This window comes from Diadema antillarum, unplaced genomic scaffold (genome assembly GCF_040938485.1).
Source record: "Diadema antillarum isolate AM-2024a unplaced genomic scaffold, OU_Dant_1.0 seq00000804_RagTag, whole genome shotgun sequence".
In the NCBI taxonomy this organism is placed as follows: domain Eukaryota; kingdom Metazoa; phylum Echinodermata; class Echinoidea; order Diadematoida; family Diadematidae; genus Diadema; species Diadema antillarum.
Window position 1 is genome coordinate 225,001 of NW_027271686.1, and position 17,970 is coordinate 242,970.

At 39.7% G+C, this 17,970-nt stretch overlaps 1 protein-coding gene across 5 annotated transcripts in view; it reads right to left on the bottom strand.

Moving 5' to 3' along the window:
* Nucleotides 1–17,970, bottom strand: part of LOC139739542 (diacylglycerol kinase beta-like) — a 165,725-nt gene that overhangs the window by 97,216 nt on the left and 50,539 nt on the right. For 4 of the 5 annotated variants that reach the window (XM_071650144.1, XM_071650142.1, XM_071650143.1 and 1 more), the window contains exon 1: nucleotides 6,349–6,859. The exons of the other annotated variant lie outside the window; for it this stretch is intronic. In XM_071650144.1, coding sequence (XP_071506245.1) covers nucleotides 6,349–6,610 — 262 coding nt within the window. In that variant the 5' untranslated portion in view covers nucleotides 6,611–6,859. Of the gene's footprint in view, nucleotides 1–6,348; nucleotides 6,860–17,970 lie in introns of those variants that run through there. 5 annotated transcript variants of the gene reach the window in all.

Sequence of the window (17,970 nt, forward strand, 5' to 3'; positions counted from 1 at the left end):
AATGTGGTGACATTTCCTGTTGACCACATGGCCAACTCGTAAAAATCCACCTCCAAATGAAAGAAAAAAAAAGCACGCAAAACTAAACACATTAGCAAGCACAAACAGGCAATTAGCCACAAAAAGCATCACGACTGTACGTGGGTCAGATCTGTGGGTTTGCAGTCAGACAGTTTAGCAAATATATACTAAACTGACGACTGAAGGGCTTCTTTTTATGCACTTGAGATTCTCTGTTTCCTAATTTTCTGGATGCCATCTCTTTCTACGCATATATTTACATCTCTCTCACAAACTGTCAAGAGCATTTTTATCTCCATATTTCTACCACTTGAGTATTTTCATGCATATTTCCAGCTATTTGCAGTGCCTATTTGTCTGTCTATTTTCTCTCACTTTCTAGTCATCCATTCATTTATCTTCCTTTCAACTCATTTTAATCTATCTCTCTTTTCTCTCTCTCTCTTACATAAAGAGCTGGAAACATCTACATTCATTTTTTTTTATTTTAGCAATTTCTACACAGATGTTCTTTCCCTAATCAAATTAGATGAAGAATATGCAAGGAATACCATTAGAAATATGAAGGCCTTATATTAAATATTAAAGAGAAAATCTAATTTCAAAAGGAAATGCTCATAAAAAAATAAAGGTAATATGCCCCAAATTAACATTTCCTAAGCTTGCCAATGATCAGTGAACAGACTATCATATTAAATCTTACCTACCTTTTAAATTTGTAACAGATCATTGACATAAATCCCGTCTCATCCCATCATTGTTGTACACTTTGGTATCAATATCATAAAACCACAAAAGAAACCAAGACGAACAAGCACAAGAGACATACAAAAACAGATCAAAATGCACCTGGTTACAATATTGCAGCCTGATAAAATGTAGCATGTGCAATTCTTCCAAGCTACCACCTTCCATTTTTACATTCCTCATCTTCAGTCATTGACTTCATGTCTTCTACAATAAATACATGTAACTTAGTATCCCTGCAGTGCAACCACATGTGTCTTTCACCTCCTTTTTTCATTGCTATTTTGCTATGACAAAAATCATTTTCCACTATAACTAATTTACCGCCAAATATTTCACATCAATTTGATTGTGAAAAAACGGGACTAGCTGCAATATTATGGCAGACAATTCCAATCCTCACAAAGTCACCTCCATATCATATTTCTACTACAGCATTTTTGCAAGATGACAGAGAACTCTGGTCAATGCCCTGTGTAGTTGTGACATCAACATTCATTCCCAGAGAGAGAGAGAGTAGTGTAGGGGCATAAGGATTCTGGCCATATGAAATTATGCACAGTGAGGGTAAGAGATAAGTGAGTGGGCTAAGGGGGGGGGGGGGTAAAAAGAATCAGAAATCACAGGAGAATTTGTTTAGTTTTGATTTGTTGAGAGAAGGGCAAGGTACATAGCGGATGGGGAGGTAAGGGAAGAACTAGAAAAAGGAAATATGAATCATTTAAAGATCAGGAAAAGGGCTACAACAAAAAAAGTCAAATAATGGATGGAGGAATGCAGGAATTTAAAATAGACTAAAAATGGGCTGCTGGCCAACAGACTGAGAGATGAAAGGTGAATGAATGATGAGAGGATATAGAAGTGGAAATGAATGCAGGTTAGATACAACAAAAGCCACTGCAACATTCTAAGCCAAATTCATATCATGGTGTACACCTCCAAAGCTGAGATACAAAAAAAAAATAGTAATAAATATGTTGACGTGAAACATTCCATGGGATTACATTCAATTCATGTCATATGAGAACTCTCATACACCATTTTAAAAAGAGGGGGTGGGGAAGAGGGTGTTGGAACCCAAGACTGCATTGAACAGCAGTAGATGCCCAGTTGCTCCCCACACAATCTGCCTCCCACACAGACACATTAGAATTTAATTCATCTTGCTCCTGAATAGGACATGGTCCTTTCTGTTTAAAATCGAAACCTGTACTGAAGACTTGTCAGTGCTTTCTAAATCTGTTCGTACTGCTACCCAGGCAGCCCTCCTGCTTTTTGTTTTTTGCCAACTCTGCCTCAGTCAGAGTGAATTTGTCATTCTGCGTTCGATTCCTTCTCCTTCCCACTCTTGCTCGAGCATTGGCGAGCAGACGGGAGCCCAAACTTTGTGCATGGTTGGACTCCAACGACTCGCCGCCTGCTACTGTTTGTTCAAAATTATCCTGAAATTGATCGGTGTCGCATTGGGAGAGACGGGTCACGGATGAGGCCTGAATTTGGAATTCCAGCAAAAATCTTGGATGCTGAAAACATAGTTGTTCAACTGAAGAGCTTTGTTGTGTATCTACATTATGTATGTTATGTATACCTGAGTGTGTATGATGTTGTTGTTTTTTTTTCTTTTTGCACCAGGTGCTTGCTCAAGGAAAGGAGGGAGGATCTTTTGTTACTATGCAGATGTAATAAAAAAAACTGAACCCTGCAGGATTTGCACATTGTAACTTGTTTTTCCATACTTCGCAAGGAACAAACATAAATGTCACTCGATCCCTAAGGATAATTCACAGTCTGGAGTTATCAACAAAGATCTCACCAAGATCAATACTGCATCTACAGTGCCAAACTCTAGGTGGCTAAACTGCTGCATTAAAAGTCAGCACGAACATTCCTATTTCCTTCAAATGCACAATAACTGTGACCAGATATTCTTTTCTGGCTAGGTCCAATGAGGGTTGACAGGGATGCTAAATTGCTTTCCACATCAGGTTTAGTGAGAATGCACAGAATGGGAAGTTTGGACGCACAAAACGAAAAGAGCAGACGCAAGAGAGCAGACACTGAAGTTGGGTCAAAAATTGCATCGCAATTCTCTAACTTGGTGCCTCTTTGGTTTTCAACTTGCTGTGTTATTCCACATTACACTCATCTTTTCTTTTCTTTTTTTTGAACATTTGACAAAAGAAACGACAAGAGCTTTAATGCACAGAGTATTTGACATATATTGACTCTAATATTTCCATTTGACATCTTCTCCTGGAGCTGTTTGACTAGGAATGTTGATTGTCCCACTAGTCACATTCACACAGACAAAATAATGGGATAGCAATCGTGATCCAAACATCAAGATCTTTTATTTTGGCACCCGTTTAGATGGACAAACAGATGTTAAATGTCGATCGCCATAATTTGTCAACCAAACTGCACACGTGAGCAAAATCTACCTAAATGGTGACCCTTGCACATGTGCTTGTGCGCTGTTCAATTTGTGTGACTTGAGTGTCTGAATGACATGATAAAAAATCTCGAGATTTTTGCTCTCAGCGTTCACACACTCCCCACGGTGCAAGTTATCCCGCTATTTCTCATATTACTGCAGCAGCTATAATTCTGATATAATCATAGTATTTCTTGGGGATTTGAATTGCTATGATGATCGTGCTATTCACTGGGATTTTTATATCCACAAGGGCAAAACTCTCAAGTTTTCAATTGCGATGAAACAAATCTCAAGATTTGTATATGATGCTAATTCACGTTAGCGTGAATCCCACAATCAACATCACCAGTTTGTGGAGTTCAGTCAGAACCATAATCTCAAACAGAGAGGGGGTCTCTCCAACCCCCCTGATCACAAACATGTGTCAGAAAGTTAAAGTGACATATTCCACACCATGTCCAAGTTTACTGTGATAGATAGACTAGTCAAATCACACACATAGAATGGCAGAGATTTTATCCAAATCAGATCAAAACTAATAAAAAAAGTTACAGTATATTAGTATCTCATATGTTTTCGTGAAACCATGATATCATTAGAAGCCAGGAGGTCATTACATCATCACCTAACAACACTCCAGATCATGTACAACATTATCTCAAATGTGATAATTGTGGCAAACAATTTTGCAATGAGAGACTCTTTCCTCCTAAAGATAATTCAAAACTTTGGCAACTTCTTTGATTTGTTGTAAGGATACAAATTATTCTTATCGCTTTTCATGAATGAAATGAAATTGAATGATGTTTTGTATACCAGTCTACAGAAGACCAGTGAAGTGATGGTGGCAGCACCCTCCAGTTTGTCTACATAAGTAGTCCTGATATCATTCTTTTTGTGGGAGAAAGGGGGCATGTGAAATTTTAAATCTTATCACTTTATTTTGGGTCCAATATTGATGGAACCTCCACCTGTGCATTAATCTGATTTGACTCTCTTTATTGAAGCTAACTTGAAAATGTAGTGGTTACCATTGTGTGCAGTGACTTCAAAAATGTTCAAGATATCACATTTGATGCATATGTGCCGGTCAGTTGTATCACAAAACATCCTACCACGTTAAAATTTTCCAATGAAGTCTAAAACACAAGGAGATATCACTATTTTTTCTCAATAAACCATAACTGTAGACGGTTTAGTCCAGAAGCATTTTCATTATAACTATTGTTCACGTTTTGTATGATTGAACAATAGGCCCACTTAAAATCAATTGCAATGTATACTGATTCAAAATTTTACATTGGTTGTTTCTATCCCTAACTCACATTTTAGAACTATTTTGAAGCACTAAGAGACAGCGCGAAAATATCACTATGAACCTATGTTGCCAACTGGATACAATGTTAAATGATTTTTAACCATTCGAATGGCTATAATTCCATCATTATTTGCTTAATCTTTGCTGATATTTCTACTCAATTACTGCTTGGTATCCTTGCTTTTAGTCTAGACACACACACACACACACACACACACCAAAAAAAAAAAAAAAAAAAAAAACAAGACCAAAAAGGGAAAAAAAACACCCACCTACACCAAATACAGTAATGTTTCTGGGCTAAATGTATCCCTTGTAAATTACAAAGAATTTACACATATGAGATCCTACATTTTGTCTGAATCACTATGTGCTCAGCATAAAAATAATCAACCATGCAAACAACTGGGGGTAGGCCTGTGGGGCATGAATTGTTGTATCCAACATCAGCTGGGACAATGCCAATATTTGAACAGGAAGGAATTTACATCTGCACACATAAAACGAAATCAATGCCCTCTAATTACCCAACATCCAACATGACGCATCATACAGCAATGTAACCCATAAAGGTATGCTTTAAACAAAATGTAGACATAACCTTAAACAGGAACAGGAAGTATGAGTACGGGATACCGGTATTACACAAATGGCTGTGTAAACACAGGATGTAGAGCTTTCATCAGTACTGCCAGGCAACCATATGGTATGATGCCTCGTTAGCACCCACTCACTTTTCATTAATGTATAATACATGGTGAACATGGACATGAATCTCCTTTCATATCAACACTTGTCATTATGCAAGAAAGGAAAGCCATTATAAACTGCACTAGCCCGTGCTAGGTATCTGACAAGTACCCCTATAGATGCTTTTATTGAACCCCCCCACCCCCCCGACACAGCTACAGAATTGCTGAAAATTCCCACATTCTACCAAAATTTTACATTTTACTCACAAGGAAAAGAATGCTAGGACTAGAGTATGGTTCATCAATCCGTAGCTAGCCCTAGGGAGTCCTCACTCTATCTCCACCAAACATAATTTCATTTTCTAACCGCAAAGCCTGACCAGCTCTGCACAATTCAAAATACCTGCTTTAAACAATGCAAGTTGTGTGCATGTGTGACCGGAATTAAGTGAAGTGAATCGCCGCATAACCAACAGCGTGACCTTTTGAAGTACAGTGATAACCCTTCCAGGTCATTTCAGCTTTTACAAAGCAGTATAATCATGTACAGAAAAGTGACCTAGAGTGCGCAGACGATGCAATACATCTTCATTTTCGGCAGGTTGTATATTGTCAAAGTCAATATAGATGAAATAACACCAATGTGAAGCTAAAGTGATCAAGATCAGATTCATGCAGGTCTGAGATACCAAACGTCATGTAATGAACTGAAAATCTGTTACTACAACAATCACACATGCCATCGACACTTGCAATGCCATTACATGGCTCACATGCCTGCTTGTGTAGAGCAGATGATTAGTGAACTAAAAAAAAATGGATGTTTTACAACCATGGCAATGTGAAAAATTTGCATCAAAGTGCTCATTTTGATAACATTCTCGAAAATATCGATATGGGTGTGTGTGGGCATCTCTGTGGTTGCGTGTGAAATGTGGACGTGTGTGAAATCTATTCACTGTGAGTAAGATGCGGTTTTAGCAATGATCATCAACTTTTATCTTTATGAGCAGCAAATTAGGATGAATGGGGTGCATTTACTTTTCACTTTTTCAATGCACACATCAGATGAAAATAGTTCTTCAATGATGATAGTTAACATGAACATATTAAATCAACAGTCTGATACTGACCGACCATGACCAGGTTTACAACATCTTGAGCTTGGCCCTGTAGTGCCATCACCAGAGCCGAAGTGCAAGGCACAAAGAGTGGACGCGAGATCTTATCATCCTCCTCATTGGGTGCATCCCCACCCTTGGTGTTGTGGAAGAGGCGATAGCGCCAGCTTGGGCGCTCACGCATCGACTTGGCGCACTTCTTGCCCCCCTGGTCCCGCTTCTCAAGGGCATTGTAGCGCTTGGAGAAAGGCCACGAGCGCCGGTAAGTAGGCATCCTGTCCTCGGGACTCTTTAACGTTGTATTCGCTCACGGGGCGGATTGATCAAATTGCAGGCTTGTACACAGCACTGCTTCACAGATCTCTGCTTTTTCCACGGGTGCAGTTCTGTTGTTGTTTGTGGGAAGACTAAAAAGCAGCTCTCCAAGTACAGAGATGTCACACAAATTCCGTGGATTTCAAAAGCTAGTGGCAGGATCAATGGAAGAAGCGAAATTTATGATGAGCTTCAGCTCGAAGTGGAAGACAAAATAAAGACAAAAACAAAAATAGTTTTCTCTGAAAAAGGGGGAGGTGACAGACGACTACTACCTGATCGCATCATTCTCAATCGGTCGAAGGGGAGAGTTTCTGTGGCCTGAGCGTCGATGTGTGCAGAGCCAGTGATTGTAATTCATGGGCCCCGAATAAACTCTTCTGGCTGACTGGCGAAAATGAAGACAACTGTGGTAGTCAATCCTTAGAGGAGACTCTGCCAATAAACAGCAGACGAAGAAGGATCCACACACTCACAGCCAAACACGGTAGGCAAAAGAGTCCACTTATCACAACCTTCGCTTTCCAAAACCTGGGGTGATTTCAGGAGTATGAGTTGGGGAAGAGGGGGGGGGGGGTAGAGACAGGGGTAGAGATAGAGGAAGAGATTATACCTACAAACCACTGATGAGCTTTTATTTGAATGTAGGCTCAAAACAGGGTAAAAAAGTTAAATGTCACAGGATGCATTTGGTCAGCAGCTCATCAGGAACATAGAACAAAACGCCGTCGGGCAGATATATATAGCAACCAGTCTCCTTCCTCCAATTCAGATGCTCTATTCCTCTCTCTTCTCCCAAACTCTGAAATATCTTTGTCTTCCCTGACGAGGGGATAGAGAAATGCAGTGACTCCTCGCTAGCTCTGAGCTTCTGAGACAAAGCTTAATTTCTTTTTTCTTTGATAAATGCAGACTGGATATTTTGGGCAAAAATCTCCATAGCTCACTGACTGCAAGTTTTAATACCTGCTTACTACACAAGCACAAAGACAAGCTATACAACAATTACCTGTTTGGTACGCAGCATCACTTATGCTTGGGCAAGTGCGGCTCCATATACATTTAAAGTCTTTCTTTTGCCAACTTAATAGAACAAACCTTAGGTACTACATCCCCATCCCATCGAATCAGGTCATTATGCAGCAAATCATATTGGCAAACTAGTTCTGGGATAAGGGTTTGGAATCTAGAGTTTTGTTGTCTCCTCGCCTAATCTTGTTTCTTCCGCTGAGCAAGAGAATGTTGAATCATAGTTCCTCTGAGCACATGACGTACACAATGTTACTGGCTGTCAACCTACACCTCTACAGTAGCTGCATAATCCCTGGTGTACAAGCCCCAGTAGTGTATCAGAAGGGTTGGAATGGGTTAGATGTCAGTTACCACGATCTCCTTGACGACAGCTACACTTCCCCCCATCGGTGTGGTTAATCTAGCAACCAGCTCCTTCCTGCCAGCAGTGTCACCAAATCGCGACACCTCAACAATCAAAACTTGCCAATTAACCACAGCATGATGAGGTTACATTCCTTTGGCGAAATCCCCTACCCTTTCTCTGATGACGCAGTGGTATTCTCCAAAAAGCAGATTGACTTGCAGACTGCTTTTTTTTTCACTCTCTGACTGACGAGAGACAAAGTTCACAACTGCATTATTCTCTCCATATGTGGGAGCAGGTTGAACTGATGGGACAGTAGACGGGCAGCATACAAAAGTCTTTAGTGAGCAAACACTGTGCGATTTGTCATTACTCAATGCTAGCTGATAAACGAGAAAGGATGTCAAATTAATTCACTCTACAGAGTCCAACCATCTTTCTGTGCCGACCTGATTTATGTTCCCACTATTATCTCATGCTGCACATGGCTTGGTATCAATCCTGAATGCTCCACAGACGCCTCTTCGCATATCTCTCACTTGCCGGCACGCAAACTCCTTTCGCATGCTAATAGGCGCTGGCTGTCTTCCACTCCTAATGGCACAAGTTACGTGCAAATTATGCGTATCAGGAAATGCTGCTGTTGTTGTTGTTGCTGGCTCTTTGAAAAAGTTCCTGTGCAGATTGCAATGCTGCAAACTCTGAAGGGGTGTGCACAAAGTTTGGCCAAGACTGCCTTCTTACTCCTTGCTGTTTGCACGCAGCCTCCTATTCCCAGATAATGTTGTCAGGAGCACGTAGCAGCGAGAATAATCTGAGAGAAAAAGCTAGCTGTAAGATTGGAAAAAGGAGACAGACATTGGAGAGGGTAAGAAATCTACCGGACACACAAGTAGCGACCTTTCTCTCAAGTGAGAGAGAGTATATATGTGTGTGTGTGTGTGTGTGTAGGGGGGGGGGGTGGTGTACACTGCTGCAAGACGTGTATCTAAACAGACAGTGTTTGTGTGACACTATCATGTATCGCCAAAGCAAAAACTGCATCCGCAAGTTGCTCTCAGGCAAAAATACACAAACTGCCGAGCAGTCCAAAAGTCTCACTCTTTTTGCTCACTAGTTCCTTTCTCCTACCCTCCTTCAGTTCCACATCGCTTTTCTGGGGGGGAGAGAGAGAGAGAGAGTCAAATATAAGTCTGCACCACCCCTCCTGATGGCCCACAAGCTGTTCATTCAAAGCCGATCTCACGGAGATACATCGCACAGATAATCTTCTTAGTCAGTGTGTACACGCTCATATTTTACAGCCCACATGCTTTTTCAGAGGGTATAATTTTTCACCATGCCCCAGGCTGGAAGCACACAGAGATGAGGGTAGATTGCTATGCAGTCGATCTTCAGCTGGGCTTCCTACAGTATAAACCACATGCAAACTAGACTGTCTGCAACAACAACAGGTAGATCCTGTGGAGGGGGTCTGGCAAGTTCACAAGTCTGTATCACTCACGGCATAAATGAAAAGGAAAGCACTAGAAAAAAAAAGTCAGTCATGAATCCGTACAATATTGAGGACTGTGGTTTATGTTTTCTTCCAGCAGCGGATTATGATGTGTTCTGTAGGTGGGGATTGTTTATTCCTTCCTCTTGCACAAAACCTCTCTGAGCTCAGTGACTGGGTGGAAACCTATTAACAAACTAAGCGGCAGTAGGCAGGAAATGATTTGCACTATCGTCGCAAGCCACGGGTCTTCCTGCTGCTGACGTTGGCATGGATATCAGCGACAACGTGCGTCCTGTGTCTGCTGCCCCCGGTCCGATTCATGCGACTCTTTCCCCGAGCGTAGAGTGTTTCCTTGAGCTCCTTACCACTCCCTGAGCATAAACACCAAAACAGACCAAAACAAAATGCACTGGGGGGGGGGGGGGGGGGGAAGCAAAGAAGACCATACAGAGCAAAGCTCAGCTTGAATGACGAGTCAGAGGGATAGGTTGCCTGGGTGGCTCAACTTTTGAAGAGTAGGCGTACATCCAGTAGAGGTATTAATACTCTATGCCTCCTCACATACCTTTTTTGTCAACACTCCTTAGAGTTGTGGGGGGGGGGGGGGGGTTGTTGTTCGTTAAATTCCTTGCCCTTTACAGGGCAGAATGCTTTAGAATCCAAATTGCTTCTCAATCGCAGTCAGTCATCCATGTCCCCACCACATGGGCTAAGTGTTATTGTTTGAAGTAAACCCAAACACAGAGCACTCGTGAATCCATAGAGTATGGCTGACAACAGGAACTGATTTTAAGATCAGCGGATTTAGACCGAGTCTCGCATCAGCAGGCACCCCAAGTACCTCTGCATTCAACTGTTAGAACTCAAACGAGGTGGGAGTAGCCAGAATCTGATTATTGAAGACACAATGATAGTCCTTACAATTCAGTGCAGCATTATCATCAAACAGAAAGAGAGAGATGAAGGGGGGGGGGGGGGGAGAACAAGAAAACGAAGGGAAGAGGGGAGAGAGGAAAAATGTGCGAATGAATGGGGCAGCTGGGGACATCAAAACAATGAACAGCTCCACTTCATCATGCAAGCAAGAGATTGTTGCTGGTCAAGATGAGATGTTGGCTACCCCTCTCGGTTCTCCTGTGGGCGTGGGATGCGAGCTTGGTGTCTGACAAGCTCTGATGTCAAGCTAGTGAATGAATTTAACCTTATCGAGCCACGGCTCTCCCACACATCTCTTTACACTAGAACTTCCTCCTTAGCTCTGTCTCTCCCCCTCTCTCCCCTCCCACCCGTTATTCTCAGACTCTTCTCTCCTTTCCCTTGTTATATCCACTCCCCTCCTAACTCATTCTTTTTTGTTCATCCTCTCTCTCTCTCTCTCTACTTCCCAATGACAAACACTCAAATAAACATACTAATACATTATATTATCATACTTTTTTGACAAAAATCTGTCTTCAATTCTGTTGCCTGCCCCTCTCTCACCATCTTACTACATACTAACATTATATTCTCAGAGATATTCTCTCTCCTTCAAACTCTGTATCTCTCCATATTCCTAAATGTATTTCATATCGTCCCACATCTTAACCTTTTGTGTGATGTCCAAGCATCAAGGTCAACTTGCCAATCTATTTCGTCAGTAATCAGTAACCATCCCAACCTGACCTGTAACTATAAAGTGAGCACTAAGTCCATTCAGGTGTAACCATGTGCCTCAGTGCAATGGGCAGGCTACGACACAGTAGGAATTAGGGGATTAGGTACTCCCTATTCACTGACAATGAGTTTAAAGAACAAGTTCACCTTCATAGACATGTGGGTTTAGTGAATGCAGCATTATTAGTAGAACACATCAGTGAGAGTTTGAGGAAAATCGGACAATCCGTTCAAAAGTTATGAATATATTTGAAGTTTCTGCTTAGTCACAGCTGGATGAAAAGACTACTATAGCTTGTGATGTCACATGTGTATAAAGATATAAAGAAAGAATAAAGAAAATTCAACATATTTCCATTTTTCCTGCGTAACAAAAGAACACTCGACTTCTCTCTTTCAGAAGGCATGGGGAATGATATTACCCTTAACATACGTCAGTAACAAGTCGAAGAAATGTGCACTTTATTAAAAAAGTAAAGTTTTGTGAAATTCCCTGGCAAGGATTAATTTTGCATTTCTTCATTTATATAGAGTATTGATATTGTGTTGATGTTATGATATAAAAAGGAATGTCCTTAATTTGTTATTTTGTGTTTGTTGAAGTATTATATTTTGTCATTCTGTTGCAGGGCCCCCAAGGATAACAGTGTGTAAACCACTGATGGGGCTACCCTGGGTAAAGAAAACTGAATAAATAAATAAATAAATTTTCTTTATATCGTTGTACGCATGTGACATCATACACTGTAGTAGTCTTCCCATCCAGCAGTGACTGCGCAGATACTTTAAAAATTCATAACTTTTGAACGGATTATGCGATTTTCCTTACACTTTCACAGATTTGTTCTACTTATACTACTGCATTCTCTCAATCCCTATGTATATGAAGGTGAACTTGTCCTTTAAAGACTGTGTGCCAATGGGTACAGAAAGCACTGCAGCTTGCTGTACCACTGGGGCAAACAAATCACACTTAGGATTAAACACACATACTCTTTGAAACTCCATTATATAATGTAAATATACATGTATTTTATGAGCCATACCCATACAATTATACCTTACATTTTATGTCCAATCTCTCCCTCCCTCACATAGGCACACACATAATATAAACAACAGACACAACGCATACAGTCTTTTACCGATCATTTCTTGGTGAAAATTTTGCCATCCTATCTGTGTCATCACAATGTCACTACAAAGCGTCACCTCAGGAAAAACACTCACCCCGACTTCATACTCTCCAAATGAATAAAAATTCTTCGGGCGACGCAGGATAAACGTGTTGTAGATATTATTCTGAAAACATATCTGACTCTTCTATATTACACATGATTGATTAGATGCCAGAAGCATGACTGGTTTCCAATACTCTTTTACACATCAGGTCTGGAATTGCTTTAACTCTGCAACAACTACTATTTCAAATGTAACACTGATTTTGTATGACTTACGGGGTGCTTTTTGTTAAGACATGGTTAAGTCCCAATCTGAGTTGACTTGGATCAGGAACACACATGTGCCTCCACATACTGTACACGCTCATATTTTCACATATAGATATTTTCATGAAAGGCAATTGATTGGACACTTTATGTATCTTATTAATTGTGCGCTTTGTGGTCTTCTCAGTATTAGGACAATAAAAGAAATAACACAAACCTTGAGAAGAAAGTGTGATATCTCGAACAAACTGTTCTGTTCAAACACTGCTTAGATTGATATCAAATTTCTCAGAAAAAATGGTATTAGTATCATAGCACTGGGGCTCTACTGCTTGTAGTCACTTATTATTGCAAGTGTAGTATGCTGGCATGGGACAGTGCATGCATGGCAATTTTTGTTTTATTATTTGTTGATATTTTTGCATATTTTTACCTTCGTAATCGAGGGCCTATTTTATGCAGGCTTCATGAAAATTCAGCATTACAGTCCCAGTTAAGCTTTTCAAATTAACTATGCTAAACCAGGAGAAACATTTGTCTGCCTATTGATAGGTAAAGGGAATAAAAGCTAAATGAAGAAACGCCATTTTACCTTTTTGTTGCATACAGTTTATGTAATCACACAGCATTTACGCAGACACTCTAACTGTTAATTGTTCTTTCTCATTATTTTGTGCGTAATTTGTCTTTGAGCATATCCAGATACAGCTTCATTAACATCAGCAAATGGTCTGAAGGGAAACAAATTATTGGTCTGGGTTAACAGGTGGTCTCTATAGACAGGTTGTGGCTAAGGCAGGTACAGGGGAATTCCAGACCAGTTTAAAGTGAAAGAGCTTAAGCACATCAGTGCAAATTTGATCAAACTTGGATAAAAATAAAGGAAGTTGTAACATCATGAAGTTTTGCTAATTTTTGCAAAGAAAAATTGTCAAACAGTTGACTTGAATATTCCAATGAATGAGCTGATGTTGTCACCTTCTTACCACCATGACATTACTGAGTACTTCTCATGGAATATTTTGAGTTTTGTCCACTCAGAATTGTTTGGTTTGAAGACAAGACAAAAAGTGGAATCCAATTCATCGGACTGAACTAATTCTGGAGTCCAATTATCAACAACCTTTAAGAGATCAAATTGAAAACATAAGAAAATTTATTACTTTCCTGTATGTCTGTCAGATAGTAACTTTTGCAAAATAGTGAGATGTATTTGATATGGCATTGACTGGACTTGATCATACTTTCTTACCTTTGCATCATGACTGCCAGCAAGTCTAACTTTGTCCCATCAAAAAGAATTATTCATGCTTCATGTCCGTTTGTGCAACATAATAGTGAATGCTACAAAACTAAAATGCAAGACTGAACAGTGCTAACATGAGGAAGATTTATGGCAATTATGTGCTCATCTAAAAACAGAAAGTTCCAGCAATCAATCACATCAGCTTCCCCAGCGTTTGTACTGAAAAAGTCATGAAACAAGAAAAAAATAGAAAGCAATCCATCTTACATATCAATCTTCAATATATGTGTACATTTATTATGAGCATTAAGATAAAAAAATTTCATATTCTCTTTTGATTACAGGAGAAATGTGACCACATAAAAAAGAAAATGAAGATTGCAATTTAGATTTACAGAAAGGAAAAGAGAGAGAGAGAGAGAGAGAATTCAAAGCGGGTGGAATAGAGGGAAGGAGAGAAGTATAGAGAGGAAGAGCATACTTAAAAATTGACATCTGTTTTGGAGCATACATATTAGCATTTCAAAGAAGTTACAAAGTAAATTAACACTTTTAATCCTGAAGTCATATCTTTAGGAGATTTTTTTCCTCTCTCAGATAGGGAAAAAGAAACTGTGAATCTTACTTGTCAACACAAATCTCATATTTCATGGATGAACAGTTTGGGTCAGGGAAGAGGACTGCTGGAAAACTATCAGTCGGTGGTTTATGATTTCAGCCAAATTGTAATCTATGCAACCAAGATGCTGGAAATCACAGGCAGACAGAATCGGCAAAGCCGCAGCTGCTCTGTGGGAAACAATATAAAATGCCTGGCGCTTCGTGGCCGCCCTCGCGCTTTACACTTCTGTGTGGGCTGCGAAGACCTTGCAACGGAGCGATTATTACTCACAATTTGTGCAATCGTCCCCAGCATGTGTAATAAACGAGACATGCCCCCGAGTGGATGTTCGTACGTACATGAAAAGCATCGCTGCTCGCCTAAGTTTGCCTAATTTGCATGCCTACGTAAGAACCCTACAGAAAGAAAAACAATGCGCAAAGGGGAAATTATATTCGCCCATCTTCTTTCCAACTCTCTCTCCCTCTATCTCTTTCTCTCTCTGCTGCAGAAGGCGAAGCAGCCAGCTAGGGTAATGTGAGAAGATACATACACCTGGACTAGGCTATTGACACGATGCCTGAATGCCTTATGAATATTCATGAGCCACCTCACAGGGCCAACTCTTATCCCACCACCATTCTCACTCACAGCTCTTTGAATATGGGATGCAGCATCCTCAGAGGGTTTTCACACTTACCAAACGAACTTTCTGAGAGTCAAGTATCTGAAAGTAATGCTAACAGTTTTGTTGCTGCTAGCTGCCAACATTTCATAGAACAGCGGTGTCACAATGGCATGTCAATTTAACATAGGACTCTCATCCAGATTATGAAACAGGCTCCAAGAACAGAGCAGACTCAATTGGATAACACCTTTGGAACCACGATTGCCCAACTGTGCTTCAAGAAACATGTCGGAAAGCAATGTCATACAAGTTTGCATTCACACTCAAATTGCATGAAAATGTGTTTAGGAATATGTTTCCAAAAGAGGTTCTTTGTAAAGTATGAAAGCCCTCAAAGCAGCTTCTTTTTTCAGGGGGGCGGATGGGGAACAATGTGAGTCCTCTTGCTATCCAGTATCTTATCTACCCAGACTGATGATACATCCCCAACGCCCAGCTATGTCTTTTTCATCCTTTCATCTCAGGCTAAGACTGTCATTCTCATCCTTTCTCACTCTCTTTCCATCCAGAACTCCATGATCCTTATGGCTATCATAGAGCATATCTGGGGACTCGGCAAGCCCTGTGTGAAAGCCGCTCTCAGTTTACACTTTTATAATTCAGCACCGATGAATGGCAAATCATGATCAGAAAACATTTGAGAACATAAAGCAGCCTGGTGGCACTAGAACGAAATCTGTACAGTCTGTATTCAGCACAATGCCTGGGAAAGGCAGCTGGAAAACCATCAATCATTCCTGACGTAAGGCACTGGAATAACATCTGTGTATATGCTACCTTTTTCATATGCAAATGACACATGATTGGTAATACTGCTTGTATACACACATTGTTTGTTGTAAATTTACTGTGAGTTTAGTGTTACAGCTGCACTTTGAATGTGTGGGCTTGGGCAAGATTGTATAACTGAGTGTTCAGCGTGTCAAAGATTTGTCTTGAGTATACTTGGTTAATCACGTCATCTAATTACCTCTGCCAATAAGGAGGTTATGTTTTAGTTGCCGTTGGTTTGTCTGTGTGCAAAATAACTCAAAAAGCTGAAAACAAATTTGAATGAAACTTGCAGGAAAAGTTGATAATGACAAAAGGAACACATGATTAAATTTCGGTATTGATCTGGGAATTTGTATGAAATATAGAAGGCTTTTTTTTATATTCTGGCAAATGCTGTCAATGAACTTGGGAGTTCTAGCTGCACGTATTTGAGGTTTGTATATAAAAATGTGTACTAAAGCTCGTGCTCTGCTCGAGGCGCTGCATAGCATGCAGGAAGCTGATGTGATACTAGATGAACACAAGGTTTCTTTACTAGTGGGATTCACCACTATATAACATATCTTGAGATTTGGATCACGATCGTTATCCCTCTATTTTGTATGGTGTGAATGCGGATGTTTTATATAGAGAAATTGGGCAATTTTCAGCATGTGTGTATGGGGTACTTGGCAGAAGTCTGCTCTCTCAGAGTGCTTTTCTAGTTTGCATGTAATTGTTGCTGATGTTTTCTTTTATGTTGCAATTCCATATGATTTATATCTGAGTTTGATGAAACCTCTGCCAGGCTGTTTCTTTTATTCTATCTAATCTAGCTTGAACATGGTGTGGAGTCCAGACTGCAATTTAAAAATGAATAAAATCAAAGCCCAAGCTCTGGAAAACAGCTTCGTGACATTTAAGGCTTAAAGTATTTTTTCCCCTTTTTTCATTTTCATCTATGGAATGTTGATAGCATGTACAAATTTGACAAGAAAATGATCATATCAAATGTTGTGTGACTGATATTTGGATGATTATATATAAATGAGTGAGATTCAAACATACATACACATACATACACCACACTTCATCTTCTCTCAAATGACAAAGTGAATTTGTCTTTCTGTGAGGGTGCTTTTTTTTCATGAAGTTGACAGGGTCTATTGAATTAGGAACTCACTCCTAACACATGGGCATGTGAAATACCACACAATCACCCACTCAAATGTAACTTGTAAATAGATTCCTTCAAAATATAACCTCATCAATTTCCAAATGATGTTTTTGTAATAAAGCAAACATTAGGAGGGTCTGAAAAATACAACTTACCTGAAATGAACCAACCAATGTACCAAAAGCGGTAGTATAGCAGTCAGATCAGCAAGAAGGCGAGGATGCATTGTAAGAAGAAAGAAGAAACCAAAAACAAAGGATTAGAATTGTAACCAATACCACACATTACAAATGAAGTTCTTCATAACATTTTCTACAAACCAATCCATTCCAACGAGCAAGATGTAAACACTATACATCATAAACTGGTGTAAACCACATATTCAATTTTTATGACAGCAGCATGAACATGAAGAGAGACAATGTGACAGTATCTCCATATATCAAAGGCACTCTATGCAATGTTTCCACTTCAAAATAAATAGAGTAAAATGTATACAGTAATACATACTGTACCATCACATTTACTGATACTATTCAGATAGTTTTGGTTGAGATGGGGAATTCATGTATGAACTTTTTTTAACAATAATTAGAAAGCACTTATGAAATATGAAAAAGCATAATTCTAAGAGGAATTCAAAGTTTATTTGATGAAAATCAGTTTTGGCATTGGCTGAGATATCCAAACACAAGGTAAAACAAAGTGGTTCTATTGAAAGGTGGGTCTCACCTTTTATTCATTAGGACCTTTTTTATTTTTGGATATTTCAGTTATTTCAAAACCAATTTTCATCAAAATTCCTCATAGAACTGTATGCTCTCTAGAATAACAAGTCATTTTTTTTTTTTGAAATTGTGAAGAACCATGAGTT